The 20295-nt window shown below is 31.2% G+C and overlaps 2 protein-coding genes across 3 annotated transcripts in view; both read left to right on the plus strand.

Annotated features, from left to right (window-relative positions):
* The window catches only part of LOC121116458 (uncharacterized), a 423817-nt gene that overhangs the window by 371279 nt on the left and 32243 nt on the right, over positions 1-20295 (plus strand). The gene's annotated exons all lie outside the window — the stretch shown is intronic.
* On the plus strand, positions 1912-3751 carry LOC121116276 (uncharacterized). The gene is made up of 6 exons (XM_040710520.1): positions 1912-2054; positions 2114-2189; positions 2258-2341; positions 2390-2449; positions 3520-3552; positions 3615-3751. Exons 1-5 carry the CDS (start codon positions 2049-2051, stop codon positions 3534-3536), a joined length of 243 nt encoding a protein of 80 aa, XP_040566454.1. The 5' UTR covers positions 1912-2048; the 3' UTR covers positions 3537-3552; positions 3615-3751.

Raw genomic sequence — 20295 nt, forward strand, 5'->3', positions numbered from 1 at the left:
CGTCAGCATTGATGATATTGGCCATTTTGGGATTCTAACTAGCCAAGTTTTATAATAATAAAACCCTTTTTCTATTAATATTAAGGGAAATAGTAAACTATTGGATGTTAAATGAGACCAATAAATAAAAGGACTCAAACCCTACTGTCGATCAAAAATCTATCACTCTAATGCCTAGTGTTGTTATATATCTGACCCTTAAATGTATTAAAAATAAGTTATTACAATCGTTTTACAATTATATCACTATATTTTTGATAAAAATCAACTATTAGAATTGAATTTTATAAATATAATATTTTTAATGTCTCTAACCGAAAAAAACCATTGTACATAATTGTCAATTATTAGGGATTTTCAGTACATATTACTCTGATTTAATTCCAATATCAGTATTTATCACTGACATGATGTAGTATTCAATGCTAGTCTTCAGTCTTAAAGTCGTTTGATAAAGTTTTCTTAGGATTTATTGGAAATGTAACTTTATTATGTTCTAAAAATATAAAGTTTGAGCCCCAAGATGGCGTTGCCTTTAATTATGATGCAATTTATGACGTCAACATAAACGCTTTATAGCGATAAAAGAAAATGTATCCTTCAAATTTAAGTATCATCATTATTTAATTACATCGATAAAGTAAATTATGTAATGATTGAATCAGGGTGATTCATTTATTACTATATGAATGACTTATGGTTACATTTTACAATAGCGATATGGTTCTTGAAATCAGTATAAATCACATTGTCGAAATCAAAACCTAAACAAATAGATCTAACTTTTATTTTCCTTCAAAAGAAGATCCGTTTCTTGATCTTGGATAACGTGGTTTTGAAAACAACTCAATGGGTTCTACTCATTGATAAATAATTAATTTTTCAAGGAAAGGCTTGAGCCTGTTCACCTTTTTCCTGTTCATTTGTAAACTTTTGAAACATTTGGGTTCAAACACTCAATTGCTAATATATTTCTGTATAATATTTTTTATGAAGGAAACGATAACAACGTGATCAATTTTTGTCCAAATTTAGTTAGTTTCGAAATATATATTTTTTACAGATTTGAGGTACGGCAGATAAAAATCACTTTATCATTTACTCTCGTGAAATACTTACGCTTAGAAAAACAAGGGATTTTTTTATAATCTAAAAGTTAGTTGACCAAAACAATGAAAAAAATGTTATTTGTACATAATCCCTCCAGCTATTGTATAGAATATTCCTATACTTTTAATAAAGGGAAGAGTTCTATTAAAAAATATAATCAAATGTAAAATACAGTAAGAAACATACAAATATTTTAAGCGCTCCTCTATATCGATAATATACCAATTTATTAATACTCAAATTGGAATATTTTGGTCAACTACGATAGTCTCAACTTCTTTTTCACATCCTCACTATTTGTTTTTTATGTCTACTGAATAAATTAATTCAGGTTATTTAAACAGTAATTCAATATATCCTCTGCACTCCGTACTAAACAAAAATATTCTTGAAAAAAATGGATCATTGGTTGTTGTTACATTACCATTTGGGTTTAGGTTTGAACCCAGGGTAAAGAATACCTTTGCAGAACACTGAATAAAGTTCGGAGAAATCATCGCCGTTCAAAAAAATATTGTGCTCAGTCGCTTTGGTGTTAAAAATGTACGGTGGGCCACTTCTTATTAATTTTCATCTTATACTCTTTTGATTTAGACTAACTTGTAACTTTTCAAGCTCTTCCACCCTGTAAAGATACCATTAATGATATTATTGTAAAAATACTTCAAAGATAAACAATGATAATTACCCATAAAGTGATTTGTAAGAGGATGTTCATTTAGCAAAACATGATAATTGGTTTGAGGCTATGATTATACAATATACGATCATAATATATGTATAGTGAATTTTAAACTTTAATGGTATTTGTGTATTATTTTTGCACGCCAAACATATTGGAAAATACAAGTATATAAGACTCTGTAGTTTACAATAATTACAACAGTTGATAATTGTTAAATTAAAGAGATTAATCATCATCCATTGTTTTTAATAAAATGAAGGTAAATACTTTGTTTGTTTGATTATAACCAACCAATGTTAACCATTGCTTTATTTATAGATTCCATTCCTTGCTATACTTGTCTGTATACTCTCCATGATTGCTGTCTCCGGAGCAACTTCTTCAGGATATGGTGGTAAAATTTAACAAATAGAATAATTTCTTTTAAAGATATCTCTACAGTTTGATTAATTTAATATCTAGGAGGAATTCGAAGAGGGCATAGCTCTAAGGGTGGGAGATTCTACAGTGGAGGAAATAGAGGAGGTAAATCAAGTGGACATGGAGGTGCTAGATCAAGTGGGCATGCAAGAGGTAGATCAAAGGGATATGGAGGAGGTAGATCAAGTGGATATGGAGGAGGTAGATCAAGTGGACATGGTGGATTTAGAAAAAGTATGTAAAAAAAATAATATTTGTAAATATACTATCCATAGAACAACAACAATAGCTATTAGCTACTCGGTAGCTATATGAAAATACCTTTTAAAAGATTTTTAGAACTTGACAAATATTAAGCTAATCATCCCAAACAAAATTATTTCAAATAAGAATACTTTAGATATTTGCATATATTGCTCCAAAAAAAAAAAACTATGCTTGTTTGTGTTGCACTTTCACAAAAGGAATTTCAACCTTTGGGGTATTTTAACATGATGTTATCATTCTGGAAATCGACCATCTTGTAGATATAAATAGTCAAATTTAAAAGAAATGAAACTTTTGATTTTTTACATAGAAAAATAGGGAATAATTGCTGTGTCACAATAAAAGTTTCCACATTTATCGTACGTGAAAACGTTAACAATGACGATGATTTAAAAAGAACGAATATAAATTATATTTTTAAGGGTAGAATTTTATAATTTGCAAAATTCAACAATTATCCTTTTACTCTATTTCTTAGACTTATTCCCCATCAATGTATACAATAGTTAAAATCTATTCTAATATCGATGATTTCCTTGATATCAATTCGGTCTTATACAACAGTTTAGTTTTTAACACATTTAATTATTTTCCTTAACTTTATTATATTTTACAAAATCCTCGAGAAAAAAAACCCACCCAAAATCAGTTGTTAGTTAGTCAATTCTTATCGGCTTATTGTTCAATAATTATTGAAAAATGTTCACAACTTAACTATAGTTAAATCAAATTTAACCCATCTAATTTTAGAACAGTGATTAAGTAAAAAGAAGCAGAAAAGTTAACAGCTGACATAAAAACTTGGCGTATATTGTTGTTTTAGTTGGGCAACAGAGTGATTAGGTAAATTTTCATACGATTTTTATGGATAACCAATAATTATGCCTTCAACATGGCGTCCCTTTTGATTTATTATGAAATATGACGTCAGTTAAAATAGTTTATTTTACAAAGAGCTTCATCATTTCAACAATATAAAAAAATATTGATATATTATGTTTATGTATTTATTTCCATTAATCATTATTATTCCGTAGGTTCATACCATGGATAATCCAAATGAAATATTGGTATAGTTATCTAATGTAAAATAATAATCTTCTATAAATAATTATGATATATTTTTTTGTAGGATTATTGAGATAGAAAAAGAATTCAAAACCTTGCTTTAATAAAATCACATAATATGTAATTTTCTTATAATACACTAATGATAAAATTGATTTTCTTTCTTTTTTATATAAAACTCGAATAAATTAAGCAATTTCATTGTGTTTGTGTTATTTTTGGGTATTTTAAGGATTTGCTTCAAATATCAATACAAATCATAATATTATATTGATAGACAATTGACTACTCTGTAGTTAATATTAAGCATATAAATTATAGGAATGGCATATAATATGTAGGTGGGAGTAAATCAATCCTGCAAAACAATAGCTACACACTTCAATTGAGCAAACAATGAGGGGACAATAAATATAAGGAGTGTACCAACTCACAAGGATAGGATGGGTGGATAAATTTTTGTAGTTTAGTGAATCTGCATGCAAGAAATGAATATCATAGATTAGTCATCAATATATACATAGATATTATGTGATATTATATCGGTCCTAATTTGTGTGACTGATAAGATAAACGGAGTTTGCAAGGGGCCAGATACCCCCCCCTCCCAGACTATCCATATTTGATAAACCTAAATACCTAGTACTCTTTATTTATTTTTAAAAATTGGAGCCCCTAGTACAACTTTCAAACTCCGGCAATGACTGAGAACAGTAGTTCAGTCCCACATGTCGCCCCCACCCCCAAAATAGCAACATAAGTATATAAGGATGTCATGAATAAGTTTTATTTCCCCCTTTATCAAAGTATAAAAATATTAATACTCGTATATAGAATATGTATTACCATTTGAACTATCCTTTTTGGATTTTATTCATGCTTGCAAGAGATAAAATAAATAGCCCTTCGAAAATCGTGAAGTTTAGTACACATATACGAGGGTCGTTTGAAAAGTCAGTGCAAAGTCCAAGGGATGGCACTACTAGCCCGTATCGTGGGCTATGTTTAGTTAGTAACATATCTTGGAAGAACACACACCAACTTTAAGCCAGATTGGTCTATTTCTATCAGTTTTCATTCGTTTGAATTGAGGAATCGGCCGGAAAGATTATGGTGACTGTCTTTTGGATTTGCAAAGAATAATCCTTATTGACTATCTAGAAAAAGGTAAAACTATTACACGTCCATATTATCCATCGTTGTTGGACTGTTTGAAAACCAAGCTGCAAGAAAAAAGCCCACGGTTAGCCGACAAAAAAGTCATTTCCATCACGACAATCCACCAGCTCACACCTCAGCAGTTATGGTCGAAAAATTAATGCGAATAGGGTTCCAACTCGAGATGTCCACAGCAATAGCAATCTCAACCACTTTCACTATTCTATCATCCATCACAATATCATGGATTTCTGGAGTAATAACCACAACGGGGCATCTAGAACGTTCAGCATCACGTGTGCCCATATGGGCACTACAAAAAATTTGAGACCACTTATAAACTGTTCTAGTTGAAGGTGCAGAATACCCATAATGTCTATCAAGCCTTTTTTAGCCTCCTGAGGCGTTTTTGTGCTTCATAAAGTAATGTTTAATCAACACACGAAATTCTTTTTCATCGTTTTTTTTTTCTAAATCACTCCCCTTCCTCGATTCAAACGAACACCAAACAGAATGTAATAGACCCATCTGGTTGAAAGTTTGTATGTGTTATTCCAAGAGATGATAATAACTAAACATAACCCTAGTATGTTCAACCTTGAAAAAATGGGATTAAGAGCTTGTGGTATTATTTATTATAGAAAAATTTTCTTCACTTAATGATATGGGTTTGCCTTTGAGGTGTGTTTCGAATTCCCAGCAAGTGCTAACAATCGAAAATAATTAAATTATAATCCATCCTTAAATTTTTAGTTCTCTTGTTTATGTGATTTTTTTAATAATGTTTTAGACTTTATATGGTCTAAATCTATAACAAATAAGTAAATTATATTCGAGGGAGGTCCTAGTCTATGATTATTCATAATTATGTGTTTCTTATTACTATTAACATGTGATTACTAAATAACTAAGAGGAAAAACAATTGTAAATAAATGTACTAGAAGGATTAAATTTATTATTAGGTTAGGCACTAAATAATACAATCGTCAGCATTAGTCAACAACTTTTCTAAATAAATAAAGAAGCTTCATTATTAGGTAAGAATGACCACATCATTTATATCTTACTAGAAAATATGTAATATGTAGCTTAATGGTTATCATGAACACAAGTCTTATTTTAGAAAATAGGACTTTGTAAAAATAAAAAAGATAGATTTGTCCGTATTTTGATCGTAACTCATTTCTAGATATAGTCAAACTTTAATTATTTTGTTATAAAGAGGAAATTGCTTACAAATACTAAGTTTAGATCTATTAAAAATATTAAAGCATAGTTTTTTATTTTAAAAAAAATAATCTAGGACAACCTCCTCTTTTCTACGGCACGATAGCCGATAGCGTTGGCAGCCCTCAATATTAAAAAAAAATGATGATGTGATACAATAACTACTAGAGAGAAGGACAGGAGACATAATTGAGTCAGTTGTTGACTATAGTCATTTATCTTCATTGCTCTATTTTATTTCTGACGTCATAAAAGTGAAAATAATAAGCAAATCAATACAAGAAAAATGATAATTGCATTGAATCTGATGACTAAAGTCAAGAGCTGTCTCAATTTTGTCTCCATTCCTTCTCAGTAATAGTCCTTGAGGGGTAACACAGCGTTACCTTGATAACACAGGAATATAAAATGAATATATTTTGTTGTCAGCTGTTGAGATAATATTATAATGGAAGACTGCCCGGCTTTTTATAGTAGCTACCTGAATATACGTTATTCTATTTTCCAAAGATGTTACAATTATAATTTTATTCTCGAAGAGAGAACATAAAAGTATAGAGTAATCACTACTTGAAAGAGTAAGAGTAACTCTGAAGATTTGTTGGGGGTGATATTTTTCACCTGGCTTGGGACCCAGCAGTTCACCTGTATAACATGAGGGCCGGTATTTATTTTTTGATATTATACAGGTTTCCTAATTCTCAAGGAAGTGGTAGCAGAGAAATTTAACTTGCATTGGGCCCCTAGCACATTAGAAGGGATCCCTGATGCTTAAAAACGCTGCCGGAGGGGGGGGGGTAAATTTTGAATATTAGAAGGGGTTTATGATACAAAGGGAAGAGGCTGCAGTTGAGTTTAGCTCTATCATTCAATAGTTTGATAATAGAACATCAATAGAATTGAATATAATTGCAATGAAATTGCACATGATAATATTGTTGGGTGCATTGTATAAGGTTGCTCGTATATTGTAATATTTTTTTTTCCTATCTCGAAATTGAAGACAGCAACAGCAGATAGTTCAAGTTTAAATATCACGCCCTTTTAAAAATAGGGCTAATAACTTCCCACAGATTTTTTCGAAATATTTGAACAATTGTTACTTTGAAGGATCATAAGAGTAAATGTAAGGTTTCATTATGTGAATGAGGCTGTGAGATTGTATCTTATTATATCAGTATAATTACAGGATAAACGTAATAGGTATCATGGAGAGGAACTTCTATGTGGATATGTTATAAAATGCCGATTTACGATAAGAAAAAAAGTTAAAGTAAGAAAAATAATTTATTTTTTTAGAAATATCTGTATAAATACAACATTCTGAATATGTATGTACAGATCCACATAAAAAGAACAACCCTATTTATACAAAAATAACAAAGATTTGAAGAATTTTTTTTTTTTTTTTTTTTTTTTTTAGAAAGACTAAACGACAATTTCTCATTTTTTATTTGTAGGACAAAACACCAAATTCTTTCAAAGAAACAAACAACATATATTCATACTATAGAGGTATATAAAATATACAACCTTATGGATATAAAAGTTTATAGAGTAGAGATAAGAAATTTTTGATAAAAATTAAGTCCTTTTATGCATATATTAGACATAGAAAAAAAAAACTATAATAGCTTCTTCTCATAATATCTATATATATATATATATGTGTTCTATATTTACTTAAAACCCAATAATAGTTTATAAGCAATGAAGAAATTAATGGTTTTTTCTAAGTATGAAAATAGGAATAAAATTAATGCAACAATTTAATCTACTTTAGAAAGAGTAATAGACACAAAATAGATTATTACTACGGAATTTTCCCTAAAATTTCAATATTTAGTGAGAGGGGATAAGGGTAAGTGTGCGGGGGCCCTTTTCATCTTTTCCATTTTTGAACTTTTTTTTTAATATTCTTAATTTGGTTTATATATTATACAGAACATAAATATATAAATAAACCAGAGCAATTGCCTAACAAGTACATAAATAAATGTTATGGTTTATACTTAAATCTCCGAGGTAGAATTTAGAATAATATTCTAAAAATCAATCCTTAAAAAAATTTTAACATGCAAATTAACAATCTTGATAGATATTTGTTGAAATTGCTTAAACCCCTTTTTTAAATATTTCTGTTATTGCGTGAAGTCGATAAGAGGTAACGGATTTTTCCTCGTGCTAAATTCCATGACTCACATCCTGCTTTAGGAATTTTAATTACGAAAGAAATATAGCAGGCCCACGTTGCTAAAAATCATCTTCCCAACAAGGGTGATAGGGTTGAGTCGCCTGGCAATGTGGGCGTTACAGGTAAGAATTGCAAAGTCCTGGGCTCTTGGTACCGCAGAAGTTTAATTGTATTTCTTTGAAATTCCAAAAAGAACCATTAATTTATTTTTCTTCTCCATGCGTCAACCCTTTTAGGTTTATGAACACAAGATATTTAAGGCTATGGATGGCAGGGTAGTCCACAAACGATTGAGGTGTGTTATTATAGAGCTTTTCGTTTTTTATGCATGACCTAACATATTTAATACAATCTGTGGAGATTTGTAACTCCAAGGTAAACTTTTCATCATAATTTATCCCCCTCAGAGAAAACACTATTCTTCTTTTCTAGCCCAAATGAATAAATCTTTCTACTTTGTTTTTTTATTATTTTAATTTTTGAGGGAAAAAAATTGACCCCCTTTTTTTTAATAATTACTTTTTAGAGTAATATCTGACTAAATTTGTCCAAATGAATAAATTAGTATTTGATCCCTTATCGACTTTGTAAGTTTGTGCACTGATAAAGATTTTATATGAGATTGAGATCCGGAGACTGACTAGGCCCCCAGTACATGATTGACGGTAGGGATGGTATTTTTGGTGATATACTCAGCATTTTTTGCCTTCAAATACTTTTTTTATGTTCATATAATGTATCTCACTCACTGTTAAAATAATCGCATCATTAAAATCATAGACCGTTGTTACTGAGCAAACATACCAAATCGGCAAAGGATCAAACATTTTTTTTCCACTGTATACCATTTTTTTAGAGATAAATATTTCTTTCTATATATAAAATAACTTTTTTTTTAAATAAGGTCAACTTTATAAAAATGTTTTTTTAGTGTATATATTTAATTTTTTTTTTCAGAATTCTATACAGTCCAGTCCTCAGTCCAGAGCAAGGCATGCAGTATGTAGCACCCTAAGACTGGACATAAAGAGGAGAACTACAGGATCTAAACTATCTCTTACGATGAATATTTTAAGAGGTCCATAGTTAGAGTTTCACCACAAAAATTAAATTACTAACTGAGCAAGAACTTGACTCATAATTATGGCTCCTATTGAAACGGATTTTAGTATTTTTTTGTAGTTTTAATATTTTTCTACAATTGACCAGTACGGAATTTAAAATGATTGTACTTGTTCTAAGCAATTTGGCGGAGAAGCCTTGACACTGACTTACAGCTAGTACGCACAACGTCTTCTGGAATGTTTTCCCGTAGAGTATCTGCGGTTGACATCAGCAAGTCCTTTCAGAGCCTGAAAATCACATACTCTGCATTGCAAAGTTAAGGGCTTCAAATCAATTGAAAAAAGAGACCAAATGTACTCAAAAATGTATTAGCATTTTGAAATATTTTTTCTCACAAAACGCTATTGCACTATTTCTGACTAAATTAACAAAATCTCTACACACAATAATCTAAATTTTATGCCGTTAGAATTAACAGGACTCTAATAATTTCGGATCCCTCTGTAAAAGTAGTTCATTTAAATGTTCTCAATTTTCTCAGGCTTCATTCCATCCCACTACAAACTGGTTCTAATACAAACACACACTAATGGAGAGAAAGTCCGGGACCAATGTCGTCCTACCACGTCAGTTACTTATTATGCTCCTGTATGACAATATATGCCTGACTTCCTTTAAACAGTAACAAAAAAATTATACAATTTTGTGTATTTTGTGCAATTTAAATGGTAAAATTCACTACGCATTTTTGGCAGAAATGGTTGGTTGCATTACTCGGCTTGTCCAAAAGTTTAGAAAATGTTTCAAGTAGTGTAGTGAGGACCCACTGATGATCATTTCCTGGAAGCCTTAGGTCCTGGAAGTGGCCAAATTGTCCGAAGTCCTGCTTTGTCGAGGAAAATAAACAAAAAAAATTGAAAATAATCCCGACCAATCGATTAATTTGATTGCTGACAGCATCGAGGTAGCTTCCTGTTCAACTATCTACCGTGTCATCAATAAAAGCTTACGGTACCGAGAGAAAAGGTTCACCCAAACCAAGGCTATGATCAAGCTAAAACAAAAGCCTTTGTTAAAGATCTCATCTGGTGCTTATCAGATGAGAAAACTATTTGTAAAACCCAGAAAAATAACTCAAGGAACCATATATGGTTGGCAAAATATCCTTATAACGTCCCTAGGGTTATGAAGGTGAAGTAACTATAACAAGTGATGGTTTTTGTTGTTGTTAACAGCGAGGGTTATGCCGCCTATCAGAACCTAAAGGTCAACACCCAGATATACATTAGTGCTCTGTGCATCAAAGTCTTCCCCTGGATCTGGAGCATTATCGGAGACCGACTTTGGATCTTAAATCAAAACCCTTTCATACCAAACAACATAACACTCCACAACGTAATTTATATTACTTTAAGTAATGAAACAAAAATCATGTTGTAAAATAAACATTTCAACCTTCATTTTGTTTAAAACTAAAACTCGGTTATTAATATTATTTATTAAACCTAAAGTTTAGTTTTAAATATCATATACAACATTGAAGAGGGGTATCTGTTGAAATTATCACTCAACTGACCCGTGCACTTACTATTTTTGACGAGTTATATTCAAGTATCAAATCTTTGAATTCGTTTCGAGCTACTATTAACTTTGAGTCCGAGTTGAGTATAAATTTGCAGTATGATTGAATTACATTTGATCCAATTGAGATGGTGGTCTCAGAATACAAAATAAAATTTAATTGTTTTCAACTCGTACAGCCCTTTTTCGGTCTTAATCTACGGTTTGATTTTTGATTAGTAAAGAAACGTGGGTCTGTTTGTCAGCGCCTTATAACTCCAGACAATGTCGCAGGAATATAATGAATGAATAAATTTGAAAGTATTATGTGATGAGAATTTTAAATTGCAAAATTTAAGATATCTTTACGGGGAGAAAATCCTACCAGAAATGCATAATAGGACCAACTTTATCTTTCTGGATTTGATATTTATTTATGTTTTATTTTTGAGTATGAATATTATGCAGAAACGGATATAAATTTGATAAGAAATGGGAATCCATAATTTTAAAGTGGAGAAACATAATATGAACATTCTACATGTAGATATAAATGTTTCCTAATGCAAGAAAATATATATTCCTATTAGTGATACATCGAATGTTTGAGTTCGTATTTACAGATTATTCATATTTTACTAATATTCACATCCAAAAATGTATCCTTAATTAAATAAATCAGATTTCACATTCAACAAAGGGATCATTTGAGAGATAAGGAGTTCGACAAGAATAGAACAAGTACTCTCTGTGTATCATAAAGGAAAACTATTCTGTCCTTCGAACTCTAACCAGTGAATTGTCGTAACTATGGTAACTATAACAACTACTTTACAGTAGAGTGAGGATCCAAAACTTGCAGTAGAATGACTAAATTTTGAAAAACGTGATTTTTATGGAATCAAGAAAGGACAACTCAAAAACTGCTTGTGATATATTTAAATACTATATTTAGCTATATTTTTTATTCAATATGTCCTCCTTTACAAACAATAACATCCTCATCACACCAGCAAACAGATTGGCGGCTCTTGACGATGAAGGACGGCTCCATGGTGTACCAGACTGTAATGATGGAAGCTCGGAGCGAATCCAAGTTTAGATGAGAGGTGCAAAAGACATTTTTTCTCCATGACGCTTTAAACTGCAAAGTTCGGGATTTTGAGGTCAGGGATGTAGGAAGGCCAATGGAAGCTGGTCAGAAGTCAGCCATATTGTTCCTGTAGACGTTTTGGCTTTTTTTTTTTTTGCCTATTTGATTGTAATTGACTTCTTGATGTTGTAGGCAGTCCGGATGGAGATACTAATGTCTCTGGAGCCTTCTCGAAACTGAGACCAGTGCAGAGAAGATTGTATACACGTTCCCTTTTTGGTGTTGGCTCCGACATTTTACAGTTAGAGACATGTAGTTAAAACATAAACAAAAAATATTCAGCTGTAGTTTGGCAATTGAAACTTCGTAATTAATAATAAAATTTTAATTAAATGTAACTAAAAATTGCAGGTTCCTACTCTGTAATGCCTCACTAGGGAGTCATATCCCCTCCGAAATTATGTGAGTGCCTCCAACTGAAATATTAATGCAATTTTATGAAAATAAAATATTGCATAATTGCGACCTGTTTTGAATTATTATGCATAACAACCATGTATGATTGTACCTCACATATTTACGACTACTGAGGGGTGTAATAAACGTTATGTGAATCAAAATTTATTTTGTTATAGAGGCGATTAAAAATATTGTAAAGGAGCGTTTAATCTAAAAAAAATTCTTCTTCTTTTTTTTTTAATCGAAGATCCGATATTACTCAAAAATTTATTTTCTACACTACCTTCCTTATGAAAGTCCAACACTGGTGAATGTCCATATTTCCATCCGCAGACTATGTGTATATTCGAAATATTTGCATTTGCAAATTTGTAAAGGTTATACATCCTTATTATAATATTTCTTTAGATGATTTGATACATCCCTAATACATATTCACATAAATAGTCATATATTACTAAGCAAGTTTATTTAGTTCGTGATATGTATTCATGTTAAGCTAAAGAATTGAGACTCTCTTAAAATACATCCTTTTTTAAGAGTATCTTTTTACATTTCCCTGAATGTTTAAGCAAAAACGTCCTTCATCGTAAAACATAAATGAATTATTTAACCATGAATAATATGCACAAGCCGAGATAATATAAAAGTCGTACACTAGCCAAAAAAACATCAAAATATCCTCATACATGTCTCACACATTGCTTAGTGTATATTGTACATAAAAATGTATTTAGGAAAGGAAAACCAGGGAATTTATAGCTGTTTCTTATTCTTTTTTTATAGTCCTTCTAAAGGGAATTCATTTTGGTATATAATTGTTAACATATATGCCATACTATAAATCTTTAAAGAGAGTTCTCAAAATTTCATGACAATTTGTCCTTTAGTTTGGGAGTTATTGTCCTAAGTGTGACGCTACTTTTTATAATGTGTTTTAATTTTACACTACTTCTTGATGGGAAAAAATAACATTAAGGCTAAACAGTGGCTTGAAAAGTGTGATGGATACTCTGCTCTATAAAGCAAATTTAGAATAATTTAAAAGAAGCTAATAGTGAACGCAAAAAAAAGGTGTTCCTTATGTTATTTAGCTCATTTTTTACATTGAGGGAATAAATATTATGTCTCTTTAATAAGTTATTTATAATTTTTGAAGGTAGCTCATCAAGTTGAAATAAAGGAATTATCGGGGCTGGGCATTTCGTAGAAAATGAGAAGAGTTTTAGTACACTTTACCAGATACACATTTTTCGAACGTTAACTTTACCAAATTACAACTTTGTCGAGTTGACAGATTGCCGGAAGAAGTAATAATTATGTATTATGGTGATTCATGTTTACTACACTTTGTAATTATGATTTTTATTTATGTTCTTAGAACCCTTTTAAAATAAATCATGATCAACGCCCACTAAATTATGGGGTTCCCTCGCTAACAACAAAAAATAAACAGTGTATTTTAGTCCGCTGTCGATGTTTGGATGATTTCTTGAGTGAATATTTTTCGTTTTGTTTTTCAAAGGGGATAGTGCTCCTTGTGTAGTGTAAATTTATCGTCCAATGACGAACACATCTTGAAAATTATATAATCAGAGAGGATAATGAAGTAAAAACACTTATTCATTGCAAATAGTTAGACATTATATTTTTTTAAATTAGAGTTATATGAATGGAAATCATAGTTATGATTAAATAATGACAACTATAAAAAATACCTAACTAATGCCTTCGGCAAAGTGCCCCTGCAAATGTGAGGAGCGAGACATATGATGCAACTGAATTAAGACGCTTGTTAACATTGGTTGTCTGCTATATATTTTTGGTGTATAAAATGTATTCCTGCAGTAGATCATTTTAATATGAATTCATTTTTTTTATTAATCTTAAGGAAAATAGGGAATTATTAGATGTCAAAATGGAACCAACGAATATGTAGATTTAAAGCATAGTGTCTATCAAAAATATATCCCTTTGATACCTAGTTGTATTAAATATATGACAGTAAAATATGTTATTACAATGTTATACAATATATTTTTCTTTAATTATACTATTTTCCTCGTTCTTAATCAATCAAAAATATTTACCCTACAAATTTAGCCATTTTTAGGGAACTTTAGTAGATATGACTTTGATTTAAATCCAATTCCACTTTTTATTTTATTGGCATCAAGTAGTCTTTACTGAAAGTATATTTTTTTATTCTTAAAGCCATGTTCCATGAAAAAACTTTTTATTTTACCTATTATTTGAATTAAATCTAATTTATAATTACTGAAATGGCTAGATTACAATCAATTATGTTTATGAAGGATTAGGAAAAAGGAAATTACAGTATTTGAAAAGTAATAGTGGATAATTACAAATATAATAGTTAATTTACTATGTAAATTAGAATGTTTAACGATTTAATAATATAAATTTAATACATATGATTGAATGCAGCTTATTAATTTGAAAACTCATCCATTTGGAGAGTGATAATTGGAAATCAACTCAGCCAGACATCATTTCACTCGCCTGCAAGAAAATAATAAACTCTTTTATGATTAGACGAAGAATACATCGAACGACAACTCTGTGCTAAAAAGATTTGCATTGATTCGGAAAAAATGACTCGCTACAATTGAACATTTATCTAAGAATATGTTGTTGAACCTAAAATTCTGATAAATTGATAAAGTTAAGGAAGTTTTTGACATTCTCAAACCAATTAACAAAAAATGATAGGTAAATGAAGAACTCGCCAGCTCAAATAAGTTCTTATTTTTTACTATTTTTACGGAGCTCCGCCTTGAGTCAAAACAAAGGTTTCCCGGCATTTCTCTGGCACAAGGTAGCACTTTCTTATCCAGAAGTTCGAGGTAAGCATCTGCATTGAACCGCTCCTTTCTCTCCACAAAAGTGGGAAAAAATATCTTTAGAATCTTCTTTGCTCTTTCCAACTGTTCAGAGATAAAATGTCTTCCGTGATTTCGCACCAACTTGATTCCGGATGAGTCTTTCCATGACAGCCCTTGAGGTCGTGTAATGCTTAGCCATTGTACTGACGTTGCAGGTGGCGTTCCTCTTCAATGAGGCCTTCCCCTTCTTCACCAGCTGGAGCGTTCGGACTGTTCTTGGCTTTGGCATCCTCTTCTTGACACTCTGGGTGGCAGTGAATAAGTCCTTGGTACAATAAACAGTGGTACGCCTATACCTGAGCCCTTGGATATGCCCATGGGGGATATCCCGCGTGAGAGAAGATTTAAAATTCCACTCCTTTGTTGCTCCATTTTACTCGTTCTCGTTTGTTTTGTTTTTAATTGAGTCGAAACTTTACATTGAAATCTTTGGTTACAAAACCTTTCTTTCTCAGAGTTTGAAGACAATCGACGATTTAATTTCAAATTTATTAAAATTTAAATGAGGTGTGCCACTAGATAAGATCAATCCTGTAACTTAGTAAAAAATAATACATTCGTTTTTAAACTAAATTAAAACATATTTGTAATGGAGAATTGAATAGAATATGTATTTGATGAATCAACAAAATATGTTCCAGGACTTTAAGTGAATAATGTAGTAGGCACTTATACAACTTCGGTCTATACCATTATTTTTAAAAGCTTCAATATTAATTATTTATAAGTATGAAGTATGACATTTAATTAGCTCGATATACAAATTACTTAATTAACATATGCATGCTAATGGGCATGCAAAAATATTTTTTTACTTGAAAGAAAACAACTCATTATAATTTGCATAATTGTTTTAAATTAAGCTGTTGCTTTCGTCTACTCAAAATGGAGAGAATCATCGCATGGGTAAATTATATCTATAGCTGAACATTTGAGATGTAGTTTAAAAGAAATATCGAGTCACTTCAGGTAGGTTGCTGGCCTAGTTATGTAACAAATATGCAAAAAAAAATCCAAGATATATATAATTGTTAATGTTGCAAATCCTAACTACTTTAGGTATGTAAAAAAACTGAAAATTGACATGGTAATTTGAATAATGTTTCTTAAGGAAGTAGCTTATATGTAATTATTACAGTTGACATGTTTGTAATGAAAAAGCTAATTTTAGGATATAAAAAAGAAAAAAAGGGTTGTTACGTGTGCTTCTTTTTTGTTCACTATTTTATAGGTCTCGCTTTGTTAACTTCTCCCTCTGAAGTAAGTATTGGAAGTAAGATTTGGTTTAAATTTTAGTAAAATTGTATTTTAGAATAAATATATATGAATTTAAATACCCCGGTTGTACTATAACAATGCACATTAATTATGAATCTAGCCACCATCAGCCTCAATAAGAGTCTCCAACCTCCCCCCGGAACCCTTCGTACACATTGGCAACTTATTCCTTTTTCACCATCAAGTAGTCGGCCTAGGGTAACCGGTATCCAATAGGAAACAAAATTGGAGGCATTTTTTCTCCATTTGAGGACACAACCCCAACATCATCACAGAAGCCAGATGTTTGGTTTTGGTGATTGTCCTGATGCTGTTGTCACCCTCACCAAAGCATACTATCATTTCACTTTCCTGTTGTGGAAGGGATCAATGGCAAAGGTATTTTCATCAGAGAAAATAATTACCCGGTTGCTCTTGTGATTCAAGTAATTCAAGAGTTGTTGATATCACTTAAGACGTAGTTCTTTTTGACGTTGGGACAGGAGTGGCCTCTCAATTCTTTTAAGCGGCCTTAATCCAGGTTTTCGAATGGTTTTGTTCTCAGTATACCGATGCACCTTCTACCTCTTGGCGTACTCTGACATCTTCCTTATGGGCTGACCTTATAGGCCTACATTATGTCTTCAGGGTTCACTTAGGTGGATCTTCCACTCTTGGATTTGTCCTTAAGGTTGACCTCATTAGCCAAACGATTTCTGATCCGACACACTGTGGCCTTGGAGACGTTTAAGGCCTTCATGATGTCTATAGTTGTCCTCCGGGAGCGGATTAAATTTGCTATTATGATTTTCTTGCCTCTATCGCGATATATATATAAATTTTTGTTTGCAACATGTACATCAATCAAAGGCTTAGAATCCAAACTATTCAAAAATTATCAGGACTTTAATATTTAATCAAGAACACCTATTCAAAACTGTATTTTTGTATGGTCTCAGTACTTTTTCTACAACCGGTAATTACAAAAAGTAGCTATATACTGGGATCGCTACCGATATTTTACTTGTGCAATTGTAGTACCAAAAACAAAAAAGACTAATTCAGTCGATTGTGCTGAAATGACATCAACAATTTGTGAATAATAAAATATGGAAAAGAGAAAGAAATTTGAGCAATATTTTAATATATTCCCTTCAATCGAGACCTTTTCTTACAACGTGAGGTGATGACTGTGCATTATCAATGAGAAAAAAATGAATAAAAAAATTATAATCAAAATATATTCATATTTTTAGAACTAAAAAGGTTATAAAGAATATTTTTTAAATAAAACAATTTCGGAAGACTTGCAGGATAATTTTGTAGCTTTTCTTTGACAATAAGTTTTTGAATTTTTTCTTCTTCTTCAGACTTAAACGAATTCATCATTTTTGGAATTCACGAAGTTCTTTTTTGGTATCTTCAAAATAATATTTGTCAAATTGTCAAAAAAAAACTCCTCTATTTATCAATTCAATTAAACTGATTTCCTATGTTTGTTCTTCAGTGATAGCTTGGATATTAATTATATTGAAAGGTATCTCTACAATTAATAGATTCTTGCAGCCGGAACAAGAAAAAATTTTAGAAATCGACTTTGCAATTTACTATAATGTAGTAAATTGTAACATTGAGGGCGATGTCTTGATCGGTAAACCCAATTTCTGTATTGAAGAGTTCGTTGCAGGTGTGAAAAGCAAAATCTAAGTCTCCCTCACATTTCAATTTATTGACTTCTTCAAAAATTCCGGACAACTCTGGAACTTTGGTATATTTTAAAAAAAGCTCTGAAGCAACATGCTTGTTCTGTTTGAAGAAGTTGTTTTATTAAGATATAATAGTTTTCCCCTGCCATCATTCGATATCCTCCAAATTTCTGTTCAACGTAATCCGATTGGAATTTTACGGTTATTAAAAAATGAAATCCACACAAATTTAGTAAATAAAATTTCAAGGGTTGAATTTTTTTTGCGTGGCGCACTGAGTAGAATGTTTGATGTGTTAGTGAAAGTTTATATTTATCTTTTTTTTTTCTCCGTTTCCATGGCTATTTCTTTTTAATCATTTAAGAAGATGTATATTATTTTTAAATGACCCTTCAATAATTTTTTCATATATTGTTTATCTCGTAGGATCTCAAAGTCTTGTGGCAGCACTTAACTCTTTCACATTCAACCAACTTACCCTAATAAGATGAAGAAAAGTTACAATCGAAAATTAGGGTAGCCATGATCTACATACCCCTGCGAATATACTTTAATGGAATAACGCATTTACCAGTTTCATATATTTTTTATCTAATGCCGTAGGTGTGAGAGATTTTTTCGTTAGTAGCCGAGTAATTTTGGTCCCTTTCTTAATTTCAATCTTATATAGTTATCGGATATGGGATAACTTTGGTGTTTCCATGTCGTTAGAGCAGAACCTCAGAAAAATAAAGATTCCGGCGGTCCCTCAATTATTATAGATGGATTTGAAGAGATGTGTTAGATAAACATTCAGGAGAATTTTCGTTCTACACAGATTAAATGAGAGAAAACTCCGTGTGAAGAATTTTCTTATTCGACATAACTGAGATTTCTGGTATGATTATCAACTCCAGATACCTCGACATGAGATACAAATGCTTCAAGTTCACGGATAGGTGTATCAACTATTCCTTTTATTTTTTTCAGTGTTCAATGTGTGAGTCTTTTGAATATAGAAAATATCATAAAAGAAACCACAAAAAGGAACTGATCATACCGCATAAAATTGTCTCTGTGACTTTATTTTCGCTCAAACCGGTAACTTTTCCTCCCGAAAACTCGACTCTTTGAGCACTATAAACTTAATCACATAGGAAGATAATTACACCCTCTTGATGATTAAGGTATTGAACTCTTCACTTCAAGTAAACCTTCTTATATGGATGAAATCCAGTTCTAACTTTTAAAGGTTGCATCGATCGGTCAAGTGTTCTTGGAGATGAAAATCTCATAACTGTTGAAAGCTCAATAACTAGATTTCTATAGCACACAGAAAAAGTTGTCTTGAGAACTACGGATAGACCTAATAAATCCGGCGAATATTTTCTGGCTTTGAGAACCAAACTGTATTGCTCAATCGCAAATTTCAATTTCATATTTTTATCATCAGGAAGAACGGCCACTTTGACTTTTTCTTCTAAGTTATTCAATGCCTCTTTAATCAGAAATTATTCTTTTTCTGCTTGATTTTATTTCAAAACAGACAAAATATTTGTAATTTGGCAAGTCTCGGTAACTATTCCAACTTTATTCACTAAGTACTTGAGACGATAAGTAGGTACAATAGAACCGTTGAGAAAAGCATTGAAGCTCAGATTTTCTTTCTCATGATTCCTCTCTAAATCATCGTGAGTCCATTTTCCCCCTATTTATAGTTTTGGGTTTGATTTGAAGAACTTGAAATCCACAGAATGGATAAATAGCTTGGTAAGTTAAGGTAAATAGAAGGAACAGCATCTTCTTTAAACCAAGGCTTTTTAACTTTCCCATATTTGATTTCCTTTTTCTTACTACTTAGATTCGAAAACATTGACTTATGAGTAAAATCATCGGGCTAAAAATGAAATGAACTTACGACTATAACTTTTTTTTAAGCTTCTTGAAAATCCTGGATCTCCCATAAAATTTTGATAGCATCAATCCAGTTTCCTCTTCGAATTAGATTGGTTGGGAGCCGGTGGTTTGTAAAATAGAGTGGGATTTTCTACCTCGATTGACCCACAGCACAAGCAGGGGCAAGACAATCATTTTGTATTGTTAATCAATCATTTTAATTAATAATTATTAGTTTTGATTT

This window comes from Lepeophtheirus salmonis, chromosome 4 (genome assembly GCF_016086655.4).
Source record: "Lepeophtheirus salmonis chromosome 4, UVic_Lsal_1.4, whole genome shotgun sequence".
Classification (NCBI taxonomy): domain Eukaryota; kingdom Metazoa; phylum Arthropoda; class Copepoda; order Siphonostomatoida; family Caligidae; genus Lepeophtheirus; species Lepeophtheirus salmonis.